We start from the raw sequence: 26579 nt of genomic DNA on the forward strand, positions 1-26579 counted from the left end.
AGCATAGAGCTGTAGGTATTTGCCTGTCTCTTTTTTGATTTAATGCCACATACTGCATTCTAATGCTACAGCATGTGTGGACAATAAATTTTCTTGTAAGCTGAGGGCTTCAAGTCTAGGAATCTGTCAAGCTTATATTTTCAAAGCTCTTGAAATATTTTCCACTTAGCAACCTCTTTGCATTACTTGCAAAGCTTTTACGGGGCATGCCAGTCAAAAGAATGACTCTAACCAAAGAAAGAACAATTCAGAAGCTGATTTTTAAAATTAGTATAAGCTTTGTAGGTGATTCAGTGGCTCTAACAGTTTACATTTCAGGTAGTATGAGAAGGGCAAATATTCTGCTTCCATTTACATAGTGTATATTAAGGGAGATAACTGCATATCAGACATCCAGATTTTGTCTATCTTGTATAATTAAAAGTTATAGTTTCCATTTTTAATTGTCCAATTTTGAGCTGAAGTTTATAGGAACAGAATATGAGACATGGATGAGTGATGACATTCAGGTGGATGAGCACAGGTGTATGTGTATATACCCAAATCTGGCACTGGGTAATTATGTTTCCTTATCTGACAAAAAGGTCAAGGTGAGAGCAGTGTTTTCAGAGATGAGCGTATCTTTGTGTCTGTGTCTCAGAATTGCTTGGGTTGCCTTCTATGTTGACATTGGCCTGCCATCCACAGAATCAAGAACACATACCTCCAATTCTTTCAGTAGCGATAGGGGCAGCATTAACTTACAAAGACTTTCTAAGTGACCCTTGTGTACTCTCTGCCCAATGAAGAACCATACCTACCAGGAGATCAATAAGAAGTGTGATTAGGAAAAGAGAACCGAGGAATGTTGGTAGAGGGCCTCAAACACCAAGGTCAGGGCTAGATTTAGTGAAACAGGAAGGAACAGCAAGTCTAGTTCCTTTTTGTCTACCTCCAGCCTCTACTTTCTTCATCCTCAGACATCTCCCAATTATGGCCTCTGTTCTGCCCTAGTTCCTGCTCAAGTCCTGCCTGAGGCAGGTATTTCTCTCATCTTAGGAAGCCTAGAAGTTAAAATGGACATATCACTAGGCCTGTTGAAGGTGACCTAGCTGCTAAGGTGAAGCGCAGGCTCAGATGCAGGTCATGTTCAGCTCCATGCTGTGCACTGTACTCAAGCCTCTCACTGAAGAAACAAATTGATGAATGCAGGCTCAAAATATACTAAATATACCTTCAGGAGAGAGACAGAGAGAGAGAAGGAGATAGAATGTGCAGCATTATTGACACCCTTAGCTAGGTTGACCAGGGTAATGGTGGTGCCACAAGGAGCACTGAGGCCTGACATTAAACCTGAGATGCTTGGCTGTGAATTAGAACTAGGACGTTGTCCAGTGTTGTTTGCTGAATATCTAAACCGCATCCTGGTTTTTCTCTTGGCCTCCATTCTGATGAAGAGGTTCCTACAACATAAGTTCCCAGTTATTTAATATAAGTAGCTTTCTGCTTCATCCTGATCCCTAACTACTATCCTGGAAACATGTCAATGATGATAATAGCTAATATTTACTAAACATCTTTTGAGTGATAGGGACGGTTCTAGTTAATTTATATGTGCATTATTTCATTTAATTGTCTCGATAGTCTTGTGAGTCTCCCACAAGTTACGTTTCCAAAGATCTCAGAGCTAGGAAGAGGCAGAAAATAGAATTAAATTCAGGGCTCTGTTAACTTTTTATTTAACAGCCAAACACGCTAATCAATTGTGCCAAAGAGACTCTGATTATACAAGAGTACATAATCTCTAGTTTTCTAGAATGTGAAGCCTATTTTAATTTTAACCAGTTTCTGTTATATCAGACTAAAGTCTTACTGCTGAGCCTCTACTGACTAGATGAATATTCTCTATCCATAGACAGAGTTGGACCAGTTATTTGCCTGGAATTTTGTGTATTAACCATTGCCTACCCATGTCTTGGGCTCCCAGCACCTTATCTGTGATCTCAAGTCTGTCTTAATAGGTGCCACTCCATGATTTGCCTTCCCTGATCGTGATTATTGACCCCCAAAGTCATATTTCCATATCTATGCTCACACGCAGGTGAGAGTCTACACATATGTCATTTGTATAATATGATTTATTTAGCATTCCAAATGAAAGACCCATGGATGTACCTTTGTTATTGTTTATATTCTAATTCAAAAGACATTTAGTGTAATCTTTTTTGTATGTAAGTTACTCCACAAGAAATTCTAAGACAGAATTTTAGATGAGGCAGTGCATGCTCCACCTCCCTAATTCTGACTCCAAGTCTTCTATTTCTGTTTTAACTAATATAGATATTTGCTTTATCTGCAATTGCTTCCATGTTTTTTTCATTTGGACAAACAATTTAAATGTGATCAAGAAAAATAACATCTGACTATTCACATATATGCAACTTTCTTATTTGGGGGACACATTTTACTTTGGTGAGATGGTGCAGAACCAATTGTGGTCATTCCCTTGTCTGTCTTGTCGTACTGAGAATGGACTGCCATGATACTCTTGAAATATCTCACATTCCTTACATCCTTCTTTTGGGTGAGAAAGCAGAATTTCTCAAAGTATTTCAGAGACCACTAGTACATTGAGAGGTGCCCCAGAAAAAATGGGTCATGGTCATATATGCAGTAATTCTTGTATAATATATCCACATATATTAAGATATGAATTTTTTTAAATCTGTAATGTATTAAAGGCTCTGAGGAGTCCTGGTGAGAGACAACATTTTACTGTTTACTGACTTGATCACAGAATCCTCTTTTCATATAATAAATATTAACACCCTGTGGAATTGAGGTTGCATGTAGTACACTTTAGTAAATGCTATTCTATTCTAGGGACTTGATATTAACTGAAAAGAGCTAGAAAGCTTAACTAGGCTCTGGGCTGTTCTAATCGGTTGGTACATGAGTAGGGTAAAGGATTGTGGGGAAACCTATTGAGATATATTAGTCAGACTGCTCACAGAGGAAAATATGTCAAATATGACATGTGGGATTAACAGATACAAACTAAGATATATAAAATAGGTAAGTAACAAGGATATACTATATAGCACAGGGAATTATACCCATTATCTTGTAGTAACTTATAATGGCGTATAATCTGCAAAACTACTGAATCACCATGATATACACCTAAAACTAACACAATATTGTAAATAAACTATACTTCAATTAAAAAAGACACAATCTCTGCCCTGCTGTCCTGAAACACATAGACCTCTAGGAAAACAAATGCATGTGTCAGTAATCCCTATGTTAATGTGGTACCCATGTACAAGGTATGGGCAACCCAGAAGAGGTGTAATCAACTCTATTCGGAATTTGGAAAATTTAAAAACTTAATTTTAAAGGATGAGTAGGAATAATTCAGAGAAAGGGACATTTTATGTAGGCAAAACAACATATGCAGAGGCATTGCTGTATGGAAAAGCAAGGTGTTGTGTTAAGGGATCAGCAAGTACCATTGCCGAAGCCTCAGGAGTACCAATAGGAGTAGAAGTAGACGAAGCTGGAGCCTGATTGTGGAAGGCCTTGCCTACTAAGTAAAGCAGTTTTCCCATTATTCTGTAGGTGATGGTGGAGCTTCTGACGGGTTTTTTAAATGTAAGGATTTGTCTTTTAGAAAGAACGCTGACAGTAGGGTGGGCTGGGTTGGAGCGTGGCACAGCTATCACAATCCCCAGAATACTCAACGTGAAGCCAGTCCTGGTCTTTGATACTCAGTTAGCCTCACCAAAAATTGTAATTTAAAAGGCTACTTTCTTACTTATCTATACTCCTAATATAAAATGGTCTTCTATTTTATTCCCTGACCCCCAACCAATGGAATGTCTATAGCACAAGAGAGATGATTTTTCTACTCCTTTAGTCAAACTTTCAAGTCTGTAATACCAACATTGCCTTCTTTCTGTTATGGTCTATCCACTTGCCCTTCTATTAAATTGAGTCGTTAGTGTAATCGAGATGGCTGTTTGACACACAAGTGATAAACAAGAGGTGACAAAATACTTTCCACAGGATTTAGGGTCCTTTTCCCAAATGTCCTCAGTTTCACTTTCAGAATCTTATTAAACTTGGATGCTACACCATGCATGAAGGATAATATGCCTTGCTGTTAGTAAAATGAGTGCTGTTCCGTGGTAATCACCTTAGATGGGCTCAGAACAGCGTACCCACTTCTATGGCTGCATGGAGAGAACACTGTTGCTTAGTATGACAATGTGAGTGGAATATGCCATTCTATTAATCTCCAGCCATGGGATACAGAATTTCCTACATAATGTGGTGATCAGCCATTTCTGTTATGATCTTATGGAAAAGGCCAACTGGCTAATGCTTTAATTATTGAGGAGATATTTTCACAGTTATAGCACAGAATTCACTTATGATGATGTCTGCATATCTCAAGGACAGCTGGACTACCTTGGAGGGCACTGGAATGTTTGCCTGGGATTTTGGGAGATAACTTTTTTTTTTTTCCAGATTTAAATTCTTTTTGATTACAAAAATCTTTATTGAAGAAATGTAGAAAGCATAAAGTATTTATACAATTGTGCATAATCCCACTGCCCAGGGAAAACCATTGTTAAAATGTTTAGTGCTTTTTTATATCTATATTCATATTCACTCCTGTATCAATGTCCATATCTTTATGGACATATCTGATAAAATAATAACAATACAGCTAACTTTTATTGAGCCCACAGTATGTCTAAAGTATTGCTCTAAATACTTTAGAACAATTTTTCCTTGTACTGTCTTATAGATTCCTCACAAAACTCTCTTTGTTAGATATTATTATTATCTACATTTTATAGAAGAGGAACTCAGAAACCAAAAGATTGAATGACTTACCCACAGTCACGCAGCTTGTAAGTGGTGGAGCCCCACTGAAATGCAAGCCTCAAAGCTCAAGCCATTAAGGAACACACTATATTTCCATACACACACACACACACACACATACACACATACATATATATTCATATACATATATACATATATGTAGAGCATTTAAAAGATATATTTAAATCTGATGGCAATCTTACTCTATTTAGTTTCATTCAGCTTTTCCATTTAATTCCTCATTTCTAATAGTGAAAAGTTGCATCTCCCTGGAAATTCTGTATAATGATTTGCAGTCATTGAAATCTGCTTGGCTTACACAACAGGGACAAAATTATATTGTGTAACATAATATTCTTAGTATTGAAATTTGTTCAAAATAAGTTTTCATTGCTGTATAACATTTTTATTACTATATAAACCTGAGGAGAATTCTTGAGTTCTTTTAAAGGGAATTTAATTAAAATCCTTATGACAGACTGTAGTTACGTAATACATAGAACACTAATTATAAACTCTAGATATTAGTATCTGCATCAATTTTTATATGTAATAGTTTTCAGTTTTGATTTTTTTTTTCTTTTACTGAGCTTTGAAAAATGTGAACACCCATGTACCCACATGCCTATCAGACATAAGTTTCCACCATCCAAGAAGATTCCTTTGTGCCCTTTCCCAGACAGTCCCTTGAACAACCCTCAAAAGCAACGATTGTCTTGGTGTTATTTACTGTGGATTAGTTTTGTCTATTCTAACATGGAATCATATAGCAGGCACTCTTTTGAGTAGAGTATAGCTTGGTGTTATGTCAAGGGATCAGTTAGTACTATAGCAAGAGTCACAAACTATGGGTTGTTGGCCAAATGCAGACAGTTGCCTGTTTTTGTAAATAAAGTTTTATTGAAACACACATTATCTTTTACTTATTGTCAATGGCACCTTGTGCACTTTAGTGGCAGAGTTGAGTATTTGTGATAGAGATCATACAGCCTGAAGTGTCTAAAATAGTTACTATCTTTACAGAAGGGTTTACAAACTCCTGAAATATATATAGTATTGCTGAAACCTCAGGAGTGCTAAGAGAAGTGGAGATAGATAAAGCTGGAACCTGATAATGGAGGCCTTTGCCTGTTATGCAAAGCAGTTTTCACTTTATCCCATAGGTGACTGGAAGCTTCTGATGGATTTTAAGTTGAAAGATTTAACTTCTTTCACTAAGCATAATCTTTTTGAGATTCATTCATGTTGTTTCTTATATCAGTAGTTTATTCCTCTTTATAGCTTAGTAGTGTTCTATGATATGAATATATTATTCATTGTTGATAGATATTTGGATTGCTTCTATCTTTTTACTATTATAAATAACCCTACATGAACATTCTTGTACAAGTTGTTTCGTGGACATATGTTTTCATTTACCTTGGGAAATAATCAAGAACTGAATTGCTGGATCATAGGTTAAGTATATGTTTAACTTTGTAAGTAATTTCCAAATCATTTTCTAAAGTGTTTGTATCATTTTACACCCCTATCAACAATGCATGAAAGTTCTACATTTTCTCTAAAATGTGATGGTGCTGTTGGTCTATAATTTTATCCATTCTGGTGGGTGTGTAGTGGTACTTTATTAGAGGTTTTTTTTAAAAAAACATTTCCTTGATCTCTAATGATGTTGAACATTTTTTTAATGAGTTCATTGGCCATTTGTACATACTCTTTTGTGAAGTGTCTGCTTATATCTTTTACTCATTTTAAATTAAGTTGTTTTCCTTTTTATTATTGAGTTATAAAATTTCTTTATATATTCTGGATACAAATCCTTTGTCAGATGTATGTGTTACAAATTTTCTTCCTGTTGCTTACCAATTTTGTTTTTAATGGTGTCTTTTGGAGAGGAACTGTTGCATTTCTTAAAGTCTAATTTATCAATATTTTCCTTTATTGTTATTGCTTTCTTGCTTCTGAGAAGTCCTTGCTTACCTCCAGGTCATGAAAATATTCTTCTAAGTATTTTTAAAGGAGTTCTATAGTTTTAGCTTTATATTGAGGACTGTAGTCCATATTGAACTAATTTTTGTACAGGGTATGAGTTATAGGCCTAGGTTTATCCTTCTCCAGTTTATATAGTTCTGTTGATATTTATTGAAAAGATTTTTCTTTCCCCATTAAGCTACTTCGGTGTATGTTGAAAAGACCATGTAAGCATGTGGTTACTTCTTTTCTACTAAAATCTTTGTCCTATGTCAGCATTATACTGTCTTGATTGATGTGGTCAATTGTTAAGTTTTTAAGTCAAGTGTTGTAAATCTTCCAACTCTGTTATATTTCAAGATTATTTTTGCCACTGTGGGGCTTCTTCATTGCCATATAAATTTAAAATTCAACTTGTCAATATCTAAAAACAAGTCTACTGGGAATTTTATTGGACAGCATTGAGTCTACTTATTAGTTTGAGGATAATGGATATGTTAATAATATTGAGTCTTCTGTTTCATAAACAAGGGATATATCTCTTCATTTAATTAAAGTCTTCATCAGTTTCTCTCAGCAATGTTTTATCATTGTTAGGGCATTAGTTTTACACATTTTTACTAAATGTATCCCTAGTTATTTTATGTTTTTGATTCTGTTGATTTTAAGTTTCATTTTAAATTGACTTTATGATATATAGAAATACAGCTTATTTTTATTTGTTGACCTTTTATAATTCAACCTTGTTAAATTTATTTATTAGTTCTAGCAGATTTTTAAGATTTCTTAGTATTCCGTGTATAAAATTATGTCATCTCTGAATAACGTTTTCATTTTTCCTTTGAGTCTGGATAAATTTATTTATTTATTTATTTTTTGCATTATTACACTGGCTTGTGCTTCCAGTACAATGCTGGATAGAAATGATTAGACTGGATAATCTTGACTTGTTACCAATTTTAGGGGGAAGAGGAAGTTCAGTTTCTTATCAATAAATATATATATTATATATATATATATTTTTTTTTTTGAGTACCACACTGGAGTTTAATTGTATAAGTTTCATACACCAGTATAGCAACATCCATAAGCAAAAGTCTTTTAATAGAATTACAGCAAATATCTTCATAAGGGCCATACATATAATACATTTAAAGTATTGAAAGATGCAGTTGAACTCAACAGCAAAATATAAAAGCTATATCCTGTTAACACGCTTAATCTGGAATTAACTTGAATCTTTCTATGATTTACCATTCAAGAAATTAGGATGGAGTAAACTCCTTGTCGAAAGCAGTTTGTTCATTTATAAAACTGTAAGTTAATTAGGATCACTACCTGCTCAATCAGATACAGAGGGCCCTTCTTCTATAATGTTTATGCTGGCCCAGATATTTATAATGTCACCTTAAAAAAAAAAAGAACACCTTGTAAGGGCAAAGCTGAAAATTACCATTTTCTCTACTAAATAAATGAAATGTATGCAGAGCTTCTGGAAAGTACCATTTGTAGCTTATTTATTTATTATTTTTTTATTGAAGTATAGTTGATTTATAATATTATATTAGTTTCAGATTTATAACATAGGATTTAATATTTATATAGATTATACACCATTTAAAGTTATTACAAAATAATGGCTATATTTTCCTAGACTATACAATATATCTTTGCTGCTTTTCTATTTTATACATAGTAGTTTGTATCTCTTAATCCCATACCCTTATCTTGTGCTTCCCCCCTTCCCTCTCCCCACTGGTAGTCACTGGTGTGTTCTCTGTATCTGTAAGTTTGTTTCAAATTTGTCATATATATTCATTTGTTTTAACTTTAGATTCCATATATAAGTGATAACAAGTATTTGTCTTTCTCTGTCTGACTTGTTTCACTAAGCATAACACTCTCTAGGTCCACCCTCATTGTTGCAAATGGCAGGGTTTCACTTTTTTGTATGGCTGAGTAATATTCCATTTTATATATATATATATATATATATATATATATATACCACATCTTCTTTATTGATTCATCTGTTGATGGACACTTAGGTTGCTTCCATATCTTAGTTATTGTAAATAGTGCTACTGTGAACATTGGGGTGCATGTATCTTTTTAAGTTAGTGTTTTCATTTTCTTTGGATATATACAAAGGAGTGAAATTGATGTGTCATATGGTAGTTCTATTTTTAGTTTTTAGAGGAACCTTCATACTGTTTTCCATAGGGGCTGCACCAATTTTACATTCCAACCAACAATGTTAGGGTTCCTTTCTTCCACATCCTCACCAACATTTGTTATTTGTGGTCTTCTTTTATATATATATATATATATATATATATATTTTTTTTTTTTTTAAACATCTTTATTGGAGTATAATTGCTTTACAATGGTGTGTTAGTTTCTGCTTTATAACAAAGTGAATCAGTTATACATATACATATGTTCCCATATCTCTTCCCTCTTGCGTCTCCCTCCCTCCCACCCTCCCTATCCCACCCCTCTAGGTGGTCACAAAGCACCGAGCTGATCTCCCTGTGCTATGCGGCTGCTTCCCACTAGCTATCTATTTTACATTTGGTAGTGTATATATGTCCAAGCCACTCTCTCACCGTGTCACATCTTACCCCTCCCCCTCCCCATATCCTCAAGTCCATTCTCTAGTAGGTCTGTGTCTTTATTCCCGTCTTGCCACTAGGTTCTTCATGACCTTTTTTTTTTTTTTCCTTAGATTCCATATATATGTGTTAGCATACTGTATTTGTTTTTCTTTTTCTGACTTACTGCACTCTGTATGACAGACTCTAACTCCATCCACCTCACTACAAATACCTCCATTTCGTTTCTTTTTATGGCTGAGTAATATTCCATTGTATATATGTGCCACATCTTCTTTATCCATTCATTTGTCATTGGACACTTAGGTTGCTTCCATGTCCTGGCTATTGTAAATAGAACTGCAATGAACATTTTGGTACATGACTCTTTTTGAATTATGGTTTTCTCAGGGTATATGCCCAGTAGTGGCATTGCTGGATCGTAAGGTAGTTCTATTTTTAGTTTTTTAAGGAACCTCCATACTGTTCTCCATAGTGGCCTTATCAATTTACATTCCCACCAACAGTGCAAGAGTGTTCCCTTATCTCCACACCCTCTCCAGCATTTATTGTTTGTAGATTTTTTGATGATGGCCATTCTGATCAGTGTGAGATGATATCTCATTGTAGTTTTGATTTGCATTTCTCTAATGATTACTGATGTTGAGCATTCTTTCATGTGTCTGTTGGCAATCTGTATATCTTCTTTGGAGAAATGTCTATTTAGGTCTTCGGCCCATTTTTGGATTGGGGTGTTGGTTCTTTAGTTATTGAGCTGCATGAGCTGCTTGTAAATCTTGAAGATTAATCCTTTGTCAGTTGCTTCATTTGCAAATATTTTCTCCTATCCTGAGGGTTGTCTTATGGTCTTGTTTATGGTTTCCTTTGCTATGCAAAAGCTTTTAAGTTTCATTAGGTCCCATTTGTTTATTTGTGTTTTTATTTCCATTTCTCTAGAAGTTGGGTCAACAAGGATCTTGCTGTGATTTATGTCATAGAGTGTTCTGCCTATGTTTTCCTCTAAGAGTTTGATAGTGTCTGGCCTTACATTTAGGTCTTTAATCCATTTTGAGTTTATTTTTGTGTATGGTGTTAGGGAGTGTTCTAATTTCATTCTTTATATGTAGCTGTCCAGTTTTCCCAACACCACTTATTGAAGAGGCTGTATTTCTCCACTGTATATGCTTGCCTCCTTTATCAAAGATAAGGTGACCATATGTGCATGGGTTTATCTCTGGGCTTTCTATCCTGTTCCATTGATCTATGTTTCTGTTTTTGTGCCAGTACCAAACTGTCTTGATTACTGTAGCTTTGTAATATAGTCTGAAGTCAGGGAGCCTGATTCCTCCAGCTCCATTTTTCGTTCTCAAGATTGCTTTGGCTATTCGGGGTCTTTTGTGTTTCCATACGAATTGTGAAATTTTTTGTTCTAGTTCTGTGAAAAATGCCAGTGGTAGTTTGACAGGGATTGCATTGAATCTGTAGATTGCTTTGCATAGTAGAGTCATTTTCACAATGTTGATTCTTCCAATCCAAGAACATGGTATATCTCTCCATCTATTTGTATCATCTTTAATTTCTTTCATCAGTGTCTTATAATTTTCTGCATACAGGTCTTTTGTCTCCTTAGGTAGGTTTATTCCTAGATATTTTATTCTTTTTGTTGCAATGGTAAACGGGAGTGTTTTCTTAATTTCCCTTTCAGATTTTTCATCATTAGTGTGTAGGAATGCAAGAGATTTCTGTGCATTAATTTTGTATCCTGCTACTTTACCAAATTCATTGTTTAGCTCTAGGAGTTTTCTGGTAGCATCTTTAGGATTCTCTATGTATAGTATCATGTCATTTGCAAAGAGTGACAGCTTTACTTCTTCTTTTCCGATTTGGATCCCTTTTATTTCTTTTTCTTCTCTGATTGCTGTGGCTAACACTTCCAAAACTATGTTGAATAATAATGGTGAGAGTGGGCAACCTTGTCTTGTTCCTGGTCTTAGTGGAAATGGTTTCAGTTTTTCACCATTGAGGACAATGTTGGCTGTGGGTTTGTCATATATGGCCTTTATTATGTTGAGGAAAGTTCCCTCTATGCCTACTTTCTGCAGGGCTTTTATTATAAATGGGTGTTGAATTTTGTTGAAAGTTTTCTCTGCATCTATTGAGATGATCATATGGTTTTCCTCCTTCAATTTGTTAATATGGTGTATCATGTTGATTGATTTGCGTATATTGAAGAATCCTTGCATTCCTGGAATAAACCCCACTTGATCATGGTTTATGATCCTTTTAATGTGCTGTTGGATTCTGTTTGCTAGTATTTTGTTGAGGATTTTTGCATCTATGTTCATCAATGATATTGCCCTGTAGTTTTCTTTGTTTGTGACATCTTTGTGTGGTTTTGGTATCAGGGTGATGGTGGCCTCGTAGAATGAGTTGGGGAGCGTTCCTCCCTCTGCAATATTTTGGAAGAGTTTGAGAAGGATAGGTGTTAACTCTTCTCTAAATGTTAGATAGAATTCGCCTGTGCAGCCATCTGGTGCTGGGCTTTTTTTTATTGGAAGATATTTAATCACAGTTTCAATTTCAGTGCTTGTGATTGGTCTGTTCATATTTTCTATTTCTTCCTGTTTCAGTCTTGGCAGGTTGTGCATTTCTAAGAATTTGTCCATTTCTTCCAGGTTGTCCATTTTATTGGCATAGAGTTGCTTGTAGTAATCTCTCATGATCGTTTGTATTTCTGCAGTGTCAGTGGTTACTTCTCCTTTTTCATTTCTAATTCTATTGATTTGAGTTTTCTCCCTTTTTCTCTTGATAAGTCTGGCTAATGGTTTATCCATTTTGTTTATCTTCTCAAAGAACCAGCTTTTAGCTTTATTGGTCTTTGCTATCGTTTCCTTCATTTCTTTTTCATTTATTTCTGATCTGATCTTTATGATTTCTTTCCTTCTGCTAACTTTGGGGTTTTTTTGTTCTTCTTTCTCTAATTGCTTTAGGTGCAAGTTTAGGTTGTTTATTCGAGATGTTTCCTGTTTCTTGATGTAGGCTTGTATTGCTATAAACTTCCCTCTTAGAACTGCTTTTGCTGCGTCCCATAGGTTTTGGGTCGTCGTGTCTCCATTGTCATTTGTTTCTAGGTATTTTTTGATTTCCCCTTTGATTTCTTCAGTGATCACTTCGTTATTAAGTAGTGTATTGTGTAGCCTCCATGTGTTTGTATTTTTTACAGATCTTTTCCTGTAATTGATATCTAGTCTCATAACGTTGTGGTCGGAAAAGATACTTGATACGATTTCAATTTTCTTAAATTTACCAAGGCTTGATTTGTGACCCAAGATATGATCTATCCTGGAGAATGTTCCATGAGCACTTGAGAAAAATGTGTATTCTGTTGTTTTTGGGTGGAATGTCCTATAAATATCCATTAAGTCCATCTTGTTTAATGTATCATTTAAAGTTTGTGTTTCCTTATTTATTTTCATTTTGGATGATCTGTCCATTGGTGAGAGTGGGATGTTAAAGTCCCCTACTATGATTGTGTTACTGTCGATTTCCCCTTTTATGGCTGTTAGTATTTGCCTTATGTATTGAGGTGCTCCTATGTTGGGTGCATAAATATTTACAATTGTTATACCTTCCTCTTGGATCGATCCCTTGATCATTATATAGTGTCCTTCTTTGTCTCTTGTAATAGTCTTTATTTTAAAGTCTATTTTGTCTGATATGAGAATTGCTACTCCAGCTTTCTTTTGATTTCCATTTGCGTGGAATATCTTTTTCCATCCCCTCACTTTCAGTCTGTAGGTGTCCCTATGTCTGAAGTGGGTCTCTTGTAGACAGCATATATATAGGTCTTGATTTTGTATCCATTCAGCCAGTCTGTGTCTTTTGGTGGGAGCATTTAATCCATTTACATTTAAGGTAATTATCGATATGTATGTTCCTATTCACATTTTCTTAAATGTTTTGGGTTTGTTACTGTAGGTATTTTCCTTCTCTTGTGTTTCTTGCCTAGTGAAGTTCCTTTAGCATTTGTTGTAAAGCTGGTTTGGTGGTGCTGAACTCTCTCAGCTTTTGCTTGTCTGTAAAGGTTTTAATTTCTCCATCAAATCTGAATGAGATCCTTGCTGGGTAGAGTAATCTTGGTTGTAGGTTTCTCTCCTTCATCACTTTAAGTATATCCTGCCACTCCTTTCTGGCTTGCAGAATTTCTGCTAAAAGATCAGCTGTTAACCTTATGGGGATTCCCTTGTGTGTTATTTGTTGTTTTTCCCTTGCTGCTTTTAATATGTTTTCTTTATATTTAATTTTTGATAGTTTGATTAATATGTGTCTTGGCATGTTTCTCCTTGGATTTATCCTGTATGGGACTCTCTGTGCTTCCAGGACTTGATTAACTATTTCCTTTCCCATATTAGGGAAGTTTTCAACTATAATCTCTTCCAATATTTTCTCAGTCCCTTTCTTTTTCTCTTCTTCTTCTGGGACCTCTATAATTCGAATGTTGGTGCGTTTAATGTTGTCCCAGAGGTCTCTGAGACTGTCCTCAGTTCTTTTCATTCTTTTTTCTTTATTCTGCTATTGATCCCTTCTAGAGTATTTTTAATTTCATTTATTGTGTTTTTCATCGTTGCTTGGTTCCTCTTTAGTTCTTCTACGTCCTTGTTAAATGTTTCTTGCATTTTGTCTATTCTATTTCCAAGATTTTGGATCATCTTTACTATCATTATTCTGAATTCTTTTTCAGGTAGACTACCTATTTCCTCTTCATTTGTTAAGTCTGGTGTGTTTTGACCCTGCTCCTTCATCTGCTGTGTGTTTTTCTGTCGTCTCATTTTGCTTATCTTACTGTGTTTGGGGTCTCCTTTTCACAGGCTGCAGGTTCGTAGTTCCCATTGTTTTTGGTATCTGTCCCCAGTGGCTAAGGTTGGTTCAGTGGGTTGTGTAGGCTTCCTGGTGGAGGGGACTAGTGCCTGTGTTCTGGTGGATGAGGCTGGATCTTGTCTTTCTGGTGGGCACGTCCACATCTGGTGGTGTGTTTTGGGGTGTCTGTGGCCTTATTATGATTTTAGGCAGCCTCTCTGCTAATGGATGGGTCTGGGTTCCTGTCTTGCTAGTTGTTTGGCATAGGGTGTCCAGCACTGTAGCTTGCTGGTCATTGAGTGAAGCTGGTTCTTGATGTTGAGATGGAGATCTCTGAGAGATTTTTGCCATTTGGTATTATGTGGAGCTGGGAGGTCTCTTGTGGACCAGTGTCCTGAAGTTGGCTCTCTCACCTCAGAGGCACAGCCCTGATGCCTGGCTGGAGCACCAAGAGCCTTTCATCCACACGGCTCAGAATAAAAGGGAGAAAAAAACAGAAAGAAAGAAAGAAAGAGGATAAAATAAAATAAAGTAAAATAAAGGTATTATAATAAAGACAAAAAAAATTATTAAGAAAAAAATTATTTTAATTTTTTAAAATAAATTTATTGATTTTTTATAATAAAAATAAGAAAAATATTATTAAGAAAAAAATTTATTAAGAAAAAAATTTTAATTTTTTAAAATAAAAAATAAAAAATTATTAAGAAAAAAATTTTTTTAATTTTTTAAAATAAAAATTATTAAAAATTTTTTTTAATTTTTTAAAATAAAAAATTAGGAAAAAATCATTAAGAAAATATTTATTAAGAAAAAAAATTTTTTAAGTAAAAAACAAAAACAAAAACAAAAACGGATGGACCGAACCCTAGGACAAATGGTGAAAGCAAAGCTATACAGACAAAATCTCACCCAGAAGCATACACATATACACTCACACAAAAAGGAAAAGGGGAAAAATTAATATATCCTGCTCCCAAAGTCCACCTCCTGAATTTGGGATGATTTGTTGTCTATTCAGGTATTCAACCGATGCAGGGTACATCAAGTTGTTTGTGGAGCTTTAATCCGCTGCTTCTGAGGCTGCTGGGAGAAAGTTCCCTTCTCTTCTTTGTTTGTACAGCTCCTGGGGTTCAGCTTTGGATTTGGACCCGCCTCTGCGTGTAGGTCGCCTGAGGTCGTCTGTTCTTTGGTCAGACAGGACGGGGTTAAAGGAGCAGCTGATTCAGGGGCTCTGGCTCACTCAGGCCGGGGGGAAGGAGGGGTACGGAATGCGGGGCGAGCCTGCGGTGGCAGAGGCCGGCGTGACGTTGCAGCAGCGTGAGGCATGCTGTGCGTTCTCCCGGGGAAGTTGTCCCTGGATCACGGGACCCTGGCAGTGGTGGGCTGCACAGGCTCCTGGGAGAAGCGGTGTGGATAGTGACCTGTGCTCGCACACAGGCTTCTTGGTGGCAGCAGCAGCAGCCTTAGAATCCCATGCTCGTCTCTGGGGTCCGTGCTGATAGCCGTGGCTCGTGCCCGTCTCTGGAGCTCGTTTAGGCGGCGCTCTGAATCCCCTCTCCTCGTGCACCAGGAAACAAAGAGGAAACGAAAAGTCTGTTGCCTCTTCGGCAACTCCAGACCTTTTCCCGGACTCCCTCCCAGCTAGCTGTGGCGCACTAGCCCCTTCAGGCCGTGTTCACGCCGCCAACCCCAGTCCTCTTCCTGCAATCCGACCGAAGCCCGAGCCTCAGCTCCCAGCCCCCTCCCGTCCTGGCAGGTGAGCAGACAAGCCTCTCGGGCTGGTGAGTGCCGGTCGGCACCGATCCTCTGTGCGGGAATCTCTCCGCTTTGCCCTCCGCACCCCTGTGGCTGCGCTCTCCTCTGTGGCTCCTAAGCTTTCCCCCTCTGCCACCCGCAGTCTCCGCCCGTGACGGGGCTTCCTAGTGTGTAGAAACCTTTCCTCCTTCACAGCTTCCTCCCACTGGTGCAGGTCCTGTCCCTATTCTTTTGTCTCTGTTATTTCTTTTTTCTTTTGCCCTACCCAAGTGCGTGGGGAGTTTGTTGCCTTTTGGGAGGTCTGACGTCTTCTGCCAGCGTTCAGTGGGTGTTCTGTAGGAGCTGTTCCACATGTATATGTATTTCTAATGTATCTGTGGGAAGGAAGGTGATCTCCATGTCTTACTCTTCCGCCATCTTGCCCAGACCCCCCTATATATATTTTTTAATTGAAGTATAGTTGATATACAATATTATATGTTAGAGGTATACAATATAGTGATTCACAATTTTTAAAGGTTATATTACATTTATAGTTATTATAAAATATTTGCTATATTCTCTGTGTTGTACAATATATCTTTGTAGCTTATTTTATACCTAACAGTTTGTACTTCCTAGTCCTCTACCCGTATTTTGCCCCTTCCCCTTCCCTCTCCCCACTGGTAACCACTAGATGTTCTTTATATCTGTGATCTCTCTCTTATTTCTTGTATTAGTTCCTTGATCTACTGAAAAACTTAACATCAGCCTGATACATTCTTCCATTGTTTTTCTTTGTGATAGGTTCAGTACTATCACTTATACTACTTTTGCCAATCATGAAAGATTAAAATTTTTCACTAGAACACAAAATAACTAACAGAAAGAGTGCAAGTGGAGTGAACAATGCAGGTTTCAGAACACTCAAAACTCAAAGTAGAATGTCCATTTACTGAAGGAAATCAATATGATACTCTTTCAACTTGTTGCCTTGGTGAATATGATGGCATTCAGAGTTTGGGGAAAATATACATTAACAATGTTCTGTAATTGCTGTTTTATATGCATACATACAAACAACATACATACATATGTACATATATACACAAAAGTTTGTGATTATTGACTTTTTAGGAAAATATTACATATGCTAAGTGAAGCCTTCTGTGCTTCCATCATAAGTTTTCCAAATCTGAAGCACGGATTATTTGGGAAAATGGTATAATTCAGAGAACAAAAAGCAGACCTTACCTACAAAGTCTAAAGGTTTTTGAACTGTTACCTTGACATCCCATTTGAAATATCTTTTAAATTAAGTTGTGGAATTTATCACCAGGCTTTCTGGTAAATATTAAAAGCTGATTCCTCTCTGACTGAAGATGAGAGGTGGAATGTCAGTAGGAGTATTTTGGCCTTCAGTCTGTCGGGCTAGTTGGCTTCGTTGGGTATAGTATGATGCTAATGGGGGCAAGTTCAGGGGTAGAGTCCATGTGTGGCTTAATTAGCTTCACAATGAGGAAAACCTCTGCTCCAGAGCCTGAGATAGTTCTCTTAACTCTTGCCAGCTGTATCACCAATGCATGCAAGTTACAAGGCGTGCTCATCATTATCAGCAAAAATCCATCACAATTTATGAGTAACCTGCCAGTTATGACTGGATATTATTTGACCTTGAAATTGCTATTCTCCAGAACACAGGTCCATGAAGAATTTCTTCTGTAGTTAAATAGACAAAGATATGTAGTACCTAAAAAACAAAACAAAACAAAACAAGACTTCACTTGAATTCTCTGTTAACTTCCAATGCCTTGGGAAGATTCCAATAAAAATACCCCTAATAGTCATCAGGGAATGTGTAGTCATTAAAACACATACTTAGATGTGTTCTGCTTGGTCTTAGGATTCTTTACCCATATGAATGCTATCTTTCTTTAACTTGAAAATGCTTAAGATCTCTCTGTTTTTATTTTTATAAGCATGAAAATTATCAAAAACTATGAGAGTTTTAACATTTTACCCACATCTTTACCAATTAGTCATTAATTTAAATTTGCTAAACATTGGAGTTACTTTGGTGAACTACTGGAGATATGGTTTCTTCACTCCAGGAAGTTATATTTAGGGTGGGGAGAAAGGCTAAGCCATAAGCAATAAACAACCAAATCAAAGAAATATAGATGGTGACAGGTTGGTGACTTAAACGGCTGGATCTGGAAGTACAACATATGGGCTTGGGGAGGGTGGGATACAGAGAACCCATTTTAGATAGAGATGAAAGGGAAAGTCTTTCTGAAAAGAAGTTTCAGCTGAGTTATGACCAATGAGCAGAACGTGCCATGAAGAGGAAAGAGGGAAGGGCATTCCTGACAGAGAAAACCACATGTGCAAATGTTAGGAAGCCTCAGAGGAAATGTGCTTAACAGGAGTAAGGAAGAGGTCAACAAGATTGCAGATGTCTGTAATGACAGGGCCATGACAATTCTTTGTAAAAATTTTTTTTCCAAATGCAATTAAAAAAAAGAAAAACCTTTGAGGGTTTTTAGTCAGATGCATACAGGATTCAAGAAACATTTCAAAGAATCACTCCTGCTGCTATGTGGAAAGCAGACCGCAGAGGATCAAGAACAAAAGCCAGAAGTATATTTTGAAGCTATTTTTAAAATAATGGGAGCATAGATTAGGGTTTATGTCTGTTTTGGGTAACTGATAACATGTGCTGGTGGACTGTGGGAAAGTGGAGGGAATCCAGGTGGTTCCTAGCTATGAACACATGGATGTTTTGTGGTTGCATTTAGGGAAGTGGGAAATGCTGGAGACAAAGTAGATTAGAAGAAACAGGGCAGAAAAGCAGGGGTTTAGTTTTGAACCAATATTTTTCAAATTGGAATCTTTATTACAGTATGGAAGTTGAACTTTTTAAAAATAATTTGACATACCAAGGTTATTGTTTATTGAATAAAATGATTATTTTTAGGATTACTTAATAGATACGGTAATGTTTTAACATTTATATTGACTTTTATAATGACTTTTGAGTAACCTTAAGTTGTCTTATATTGAAAACTCTGCTTTTTAAAAAAAGCACCAACTCTATGCTGCTAGCAAAACTTTCCTTTGTAAATGTAGACTTTATTTTTTGCAGCCTAATGAGATGAAAAGTTTTTAAGGTAAATACCTTTGCGTAATGATTAACGTGAGGACAGGAGAGTGGAAAGCTGCCAGATACTGCAACTAGATATTAAGATGAATTATTCAAATGAGGAAGCAAACTTTATTGAGTAGTTGAATTTCTTAGATTACCCTCTTGGGCTAAATTTCATATAAGCAAATTAAGAAATCAGTATTACCTTCAGGCACAGAGTATTTTAACTTATTTATTGCAGATAACACTTTAAAAAGAGAAGTTCTGTTTTCTCACATACTATTTACCACACCGTATTTATCACACATAGCTCCAATATGGAGAAAAAAAATCAATAGTAAGATATCAGTAATTTTGAGATACTAATCATTTTAACTGGCGATGAGTTAAACATGATATATTTGTTTTGTTTTTAATGAAATCACTTGTAATAGTTTTTTTTCTCTACGTTTTTAAAACAACAATTTAACAGTAGTTCTTTTACTATAGCTTTAATTTCTGGCACTGACACGTGTCTCTCTTAAGTCTTTCCAAACTTAAACCCCATTCACTAAAAAGTAAAAGTAATTACTAATACAATTTTGTTTGATTACTTTGCTCACATTTTAATCTAATGCTAAATAGGTAAACAGCACGCCTTTAATAATTTTTCAAATCTAGACTTTTTTATATTTTGAAATCAATCTTTCTTTCTTAAGGTCGCTGATCGGATTTTGCTGTGCGTGTTGAGTTGTAACGGAGGAAGAACACAGGGACCAAGAGTTGGAGAAACTTCATTCTAGTTCTGACCTGTGGTTACAGAACTCTCTGAGCTTGGGTAAGTCATGGAACTTCTTTCAGCTCTAGTCTCCTTATCTGAAAAAAGGGAGTGCCCCTAAGGATACATTAAACTTCAAAATTATACACATTCATTCTACTATATCCTATACCTTGTTACAATGGGCCAAACATATCAAATTAGAATACTAGATGTCTTTTCATATATGCAAGGGAATCTTAATAACTGGAAAGTGAGCCTTTATGTGAAACAAGATATTGGTTGAAGTGGTTTTTACCTTGATATCAAAGAATAATGATATTTTCAATGTAATGTTATGCATAAAGAATCAAAAAAATCTATAACATAAAAGAGATCTGTGGTAATTTTCATTGAATTTCTGGTTTATTGATTTATATTGGGACTGCATTAAAATAGCTTCTAAGCAACAAAGTTTATATAGTACTTCTATCTTGTTAGGTAAGAAACTCATAAAATAATGAATGCCTTATTGCACCTTTTGTCTCTGTCGTTATTAGCAGGTGACATTTTAATGTTAAAGGTAAAGTAACCCTCAAATGCACGGCCAGTTATCCTCACTTGGATCTTTTGATAGTCTTAGTTGAATCAGCGAAGAAAATACGTTAATTTAGCTTCAAGGGTATAGGCTTGCTAAAAAGGGAGAAAAGGAAGTAAAATTATAGTCTGTCTTGAAAGGCTAGACTAAAAGAACAGTCAAAGTTATTTAATTTTCGTAACTGTTTTAAGATGATTAGCTTGGCAGCATTGACATGTATTTTTTCCAGGGGAAGAGTTTATTCACTCCATAAATAATTATTTACTAGACACACTCTAAGATATGACTCGACTAGGCTGTTAGAATAAAATGTATAAACCTGTGCTCATCCTTATTTAACACCGCAGATTTATTTTGGCACTCTCATAAGAAGTCAGGGCTTCTAGCATTCTATGAGAAACAAGGGGGCAGTGCTGGTCTGTGTAACTGGACTTGGCAGCACAGATCAGCTCTTGTCATAGCTCCAAGGAAAGAATATGCAATCACTGAGTGCCGCTCCCCAGACTGGTTTTGCCTCCTGGCAAGAGAGTACAGGGCTCTTGTCAGTTACAGTGATAGCTTCAATATCAGACACTGAGAAAAGTAGGGCAGAATACCTCTCTGGCTTCTAACTAGCAGCTCCGCACACATTTAATAATGGCTACAAGTCTTGTTTGATTTGGTGTGAAAAAAAGCTTGAGAGGGCGGCAACGATTTCAGAACTGTTTCATTTACCCTTTAATGTGCTGTAAGTTTGTAAAGAAAAAAAAAGTTTCTACTCTCCTTAGCTCTCTCGACTTACCTCTTCTGGTGGTTCACATGTGTGACATGGGGACTTACCCATTTACCTATGAAATATACAGGCGAGGTGCACCAGCATTTATTACATGCTGATTCTAGAATCTAGCCACATTAACATGCAATATAGATGAGGATTGCCACAGTGCTGTAATCTACTGGATGGTTTGCAGGCAGCAATTGACTTTGAAAGTATCTGCTCTCTGTTTTAATCTAACATCTAGACCCAGGCCAAATCTCATTCTTGTTCATTATATTTCCGTGTTGAAAGTGGGGTCAAAAATAGTATTTAGAAAGTGCTTAAAATATTTAATATTTTAAAAAGTCTTGCTCTGGAAACAGCATCCTTTTCATCATTTAAATGGAATTCTTTGGAGGGAGAACACAAGTGTGGTCCTCAGACTGACCTAAAGTCTGGACATGCTGAGAGTTACTTCTGAAAACTGAGCTCTATTCATCAAGTTTTGCAATAAAAATAGAGCAAAGTATGTTTGGGTGTGGGCTGTGTGAGTGTCGATTTGCACCTGTCATTAGGATCTGGTGAGCAGACAGGCCTGTAGCCATAGTTTCCAAAAGAGTTGGTGAAGAGTGTGGGAGGAACAGGACATGTAGCCTTCTCCCCATGAAAATGGTCAAGAGGAGCTTCTCATGGCTGGTGGAATCCTCTTTCTGTGCAGGTGGCATCTAGAACAGCTGTGCTTCTTCCAGAGGACCTTTGGAGTCTTGGGAAGGGCCTTACTAGTCTGAGAGTACATTGTACTGTCTTCTACTTTGAATATTCACCTTCAGACTGATATAATTCCTTATTCTTGGCCAGGGTGGATCCAAGTTTTATGGGGCCCGAAGTTTATATAATATTGGGACCCCTTTTTTAAGAAAAATAATGTAAAATTATGGATACAAAAATATCTAATTAGATAAATTATGGTAAGTATATTTTAAAAGCTGATAAATACTACAAACATCACAAATCTCAGAGAAATAGCACCTTTACCACCTTTTCCCCCTATGTCTTTGGCTATATGCTCTCTGATTACCTCTTTGTATGGCAATGATTTTAAAGTAGTTTCTGTAGAGAGAATAGAAAGTTAATTTTTCCTGTAACATGGTTGATTGACTTTATTATTGATAATTTTAAAAAAGTTTATTTTGGCTTTATGACTTGTTATTGATGAAGCCATGTACAATTTTTAAGGATTTTTTTTTTTTTTTCAAATTTGGGAAAACCTCTATCAAGTTCTTTCACATATACAACATAAGATTTAGAAGACCTTCCTGCAAATATACTGTTCTGGCTATGTCATTTCAAACTTTGTTTCTTCTCCACTAGCTTCTGTCTGTGTATTCCTCAAACCTTGTTTCTCGCCTGCTTCTCACATATTCCAGCTCCAGGTACGAGTGCATCACTTTGTGATGTGACCCCCGGCCCTGCCCTTTGTGTCACCCAATGAGTGAGTCAGTATAGGGAGCAGAGGGAGGGTTCCTAAACACAATTTCTATACCAGAATTGTCAGTACCCATTAAACTATACCTGGAAGTGACTGCAAGCCATATAGATACATATTCCACTAAATAAAAAAGAAATTTTATCCCCACATCAACCATCTATTAGATTCCTGTGGCCATTCCAGTGTCCTCTTATTTGAGGGGAATTGTGATAGGGAGGAGGTCAGAGTTAGTGACCTCAGAGTTGCTCTTAGATCTGGGGCAAGGAGTCTGATGCACCATGAAAATGTGTGTCCTCCCCAAGCCTGTGCTGAGCCCCGCTCTTATCCCCTTTATCCCTTATAACCATGATCCAGATACCTGGAACCCTGGAAGTCCCTGCTCCACAGAGCCTCAAGCCTGCTTCCAAGGCATGAATTTCCCCCAGGGGCATCTTCGTTTTCAGCGCTCCAGTTATATGAGTCCCAAGGCCTTGGTGGGGGAGGTGATGTTTTCAGGATTGGAGGTAGGGAGAGTGTAGATGGAGCTCAAATGTGTGGGTTGGGGTGACGTGCAAGCTGAGGACCCTTGACCTATTAGACAGAGTCTGGAGTAGAACTGGGGTTTGGCTGCAGGATGGGACCTCCATTTGTATTCTTGCCCAGGCTGCACACATTTTAGGGCTTAGTCTTTTTGGAGAGGAAAGTAACAGTGATCTCTACAACTTGTGGTTAAAATAGCTTGTTTTTGCATTTTATACAAAAACATGACCATGTGAATGCAGTGCTTGCACCTCCCAGGGCCTTAGAAGGGGCCTGTGCAAGTATGGGGTCCTGAAGATTAAGCTTCATTAACTTCTCAGTAAAACTCCTTTGTTCCTTAAGAGTAATGAAACTGTACATCAAAACATTGTACCTCTTGGCATCCTTCTGTCAATCACGTCAACATCCCATTGGAAAAAAAAAAACACTCAAGGGCCTTATATATTATTCTTGAAAAATTATTAACACTAATTATTGTTATATTTCACTTATCCCAAGTACTCTTATCTAGTAAAATTAACCACATTGTAAAAAATCAAGAAACCAAAATCAAAGAGAAAAAAAGTTTCTAGTTAAAGATAAACATGAATTCATTCAGGCTCTTATGTTTTAATTACTGTAGAGTCCCCCAGCCATTAACTTAGTGACTACATATGTCTTTTTTCTCAAGATTTTAACACTATTATCCATTTATCTGTTTCATAGTATATTAGAAGTAACATATTGGAAAGGAATAGACTCAAAATGTTGGTAGTAGCCACTCAGAAAGTGGAAACAAATGAGTTAAATACTCACTGGAAAGAAAATTATTCATTCAACAAATATTTGCTGAGTACTCTGCACTAGAAATTGTTCTTGGTACTAGGGATACAGCTGTGAACAAAACACACAAATCCTTGCCATCATAATGCTTATGTCTCAAGTAGGAAGTAATGGCTTACAGTGTCAACTTCTGTAGTAGATTAAGTGAGGTGAAACCTACTGGATTTAGCAACATGAAGTTTACTGATAACTTTGATATGAGTGCAGTTCAAAGGAGCAAAAGTCTGAGTATAGTGCATTTAAGAGAAAATGGGAATTATAAACAGTATTTATGGAGAACTCTTCAAAGAGTTTGGTATAGGGGGATGGACAATATGGGGCAGGAGCTGGAGGGGGAAGTAGGGTTGCTTACTTTATTAATGGAAGAAATGTTATTACATTTTATGCTAATGGGAACATCCAGGGAAAAGAGAACATTTAATGATTAGGCAGAGAGAGTGGAGAATTGCTTGAATGGTTTTTTTTAATTTTAAGAGGTGATGGGATCTAACGGGTAAGTGCAGGCTTTGTCCTTAAGAGGAGCATCGATGTCTCATCAGTGGGAGCTGGAAGGAAAGCATAGGAATGAGTCAGATGCAATTGGTTGGGCTAGTGTGATGGCAGGAACTTTTGAAAGCTTTTTTTCCCCCGTGGAAGTATAGTTACAAAGCAAAGTCATCGGCTGAAGAGGGAGAATGAAAAGAAGATATTGGAAGTTTTAGAAAAGACGAGATGAAATGAAATAGTTATTTATTAAAATGGGGGAATGAATGAACAGGGGAGATTTAGTAGGGTTGTTGGGCTGAATAGTATTCAAAGCTTGCTTAGGGTTAGTGATTTTGAATTTAACGTAAGTCCAACCTTGGGGAGTGAGTGGGTGTGTGTGTGTGCATATGTATGTGTGTGTGTGTGTGTGTGTATGTGTGTGTTTCCTGAAATTTTCAGCTGCCAGGACAAGTATGAAATGGATAAAGAGCTGAATTTCACCATGGTTAGAGCAAGGACAAGAAAGAAAATAAAAGGAACAAGGGAGTTGAAGGTGTGTACAAGCTAATGCTAATACGTGACAGGATTCAACGTGTGCAAGGAAGACATGAAGGTCAGAAGAGCAACAAAAACGTGTGGGATCAATTGTATATTAGTCTGTGGTCAAAAAATTGTAGGAGTTATACATATGCCAAGAAGGAGAGAGTTGGAATTATAGGAGGTTATTGTTATTGGTGTGCCTAAAATGAGAGTAGAATAAGGCTCTAGCTTTCGGTAATGACATGATCAAGGGCTCTGCTGAGAAACAGTGAAGAGGTTTTTCTTATGTATAAAGAAGGAGCTCAAGGAACTAAGAGTGCTGGGTGTGAAAAGCATCGCATATGTGATTACTGATATCTCCAAGAATTATGACAGCAGTTATATTGAAGAGAGTTGACAGTAAGACAGGAACTAAAACTTCAAGGAATGAGATGGACTGACATGGGGGGTTGGTAGATGAATTCCGGAGGCAGTTACTGAGTGCTGCAGACTGAAGACATGAGATTCAGACCTGGGGATAGGGGAAAAAGACGATTTTAAAATATTGGCACTGTCTAGCATAGCTTATTAAGTATTATTTGATTATCCCGAATGATTAAGAGACATTGTCATAACTTTTAGCATATATTATTTTAGAAGACAGAAATATCGAATATGTTTTAGAAAGATTTTATTCAGTAACTATATTTGTTTATGCATTTTTACTATTTGGTGCTTAAAAGTATAATCAATGTAAGCTAAAATATAATTATGCTGATACATTGAAAAAATAATCTGCATTTACCTTTAAAATTGCTTTACATTAGAAACTAGTCAATCAATGGATAGAAAAATTATTTAACAAAATTCAACAACTATTTATGATAAAACTCTTATTAAAGTAGAATTGAAGAAATCTACTTTGTAAAAGATGTCTAACAAAAACTCACAGGAGTTATACTTAATAATACAATTTTAGAAATAATTTCTTCAAAGTAAAGAAGCAATTTTAAGTGCCTGCTATTATTATTTTTGTTCAATATCGTATTTGAAGTTCCAGCCAGCACAGTAAGAAAAATAAAAGAAATAAAATGTATAAGAATTGGAAAGGAAGAAACAAAAGCTCTCTTTATTTGAAGATAATAAAACCATCTACCTTGAAAATTCAAAAGAATTTACATTAAAAAAACTATTAGAACTAATAAGGGAGAGCAACAAATTCCTGTAAATCAACTTACTACACAAAAGTATTTGCATCCTGTATAACAATTGGGAAATAATATACAGAAAAGATAACTTCAAGGTAGGGAAAAATTTCGTGAGTCACCAAAACTATAAACCAGAAGGTGATAAATTTGGCTATATTAAAGCAACAACAACATTGAGAACAGCACTTCCGAATTACAGACACCAAAGGAAAGGAAAATGAGAAGTCAGAGGCTTAGAGATGTTATTTGAAATACATGTCATTTACAAATTATTAGAAACCTGAAAACACAAAGAGGTTTGGCAAATC

The 26579-nt window shown here is 36.3% G+C and overlaps 1 protein-coding gene across 1 annotated transcript in view; it reads left to right on the forward strand.

The window, feature by feature from the left end:
• Nucleotides 1-22343, forward strand: part of LOC309665544 (uncharacterized protein) — a 329472-nt gene extending 307129 nt beyond the window's left edge. The window contains exon 4 of the mRNA XM_082472194.1: nucleotides 19878-22343. Coding sequence (XP_082328320.1) covers nucleotides 19878-19961 — 84 coding nt within the window. The 3' untranslated portion in view covers nucleotides 19962-22343. The remainder of the gene's footprint in view (nucleotides 1-19877) is intronic.
• Nucleotides 22344-26579: the final 4236 nt, after the last annotated feature.

This window comes from Balaenoptera physalus (genome assembly GCF_965194825.1).
Source record: "Balaenoptera physalus genome assembly, chromosome: 8".
Lineage (NCBI taxonomy): Eukaryota > Metazoa > Chordata > Mammalia > Artiodactyla > Balaenopteridae > Balaenoptera > Balaenoptera physalus.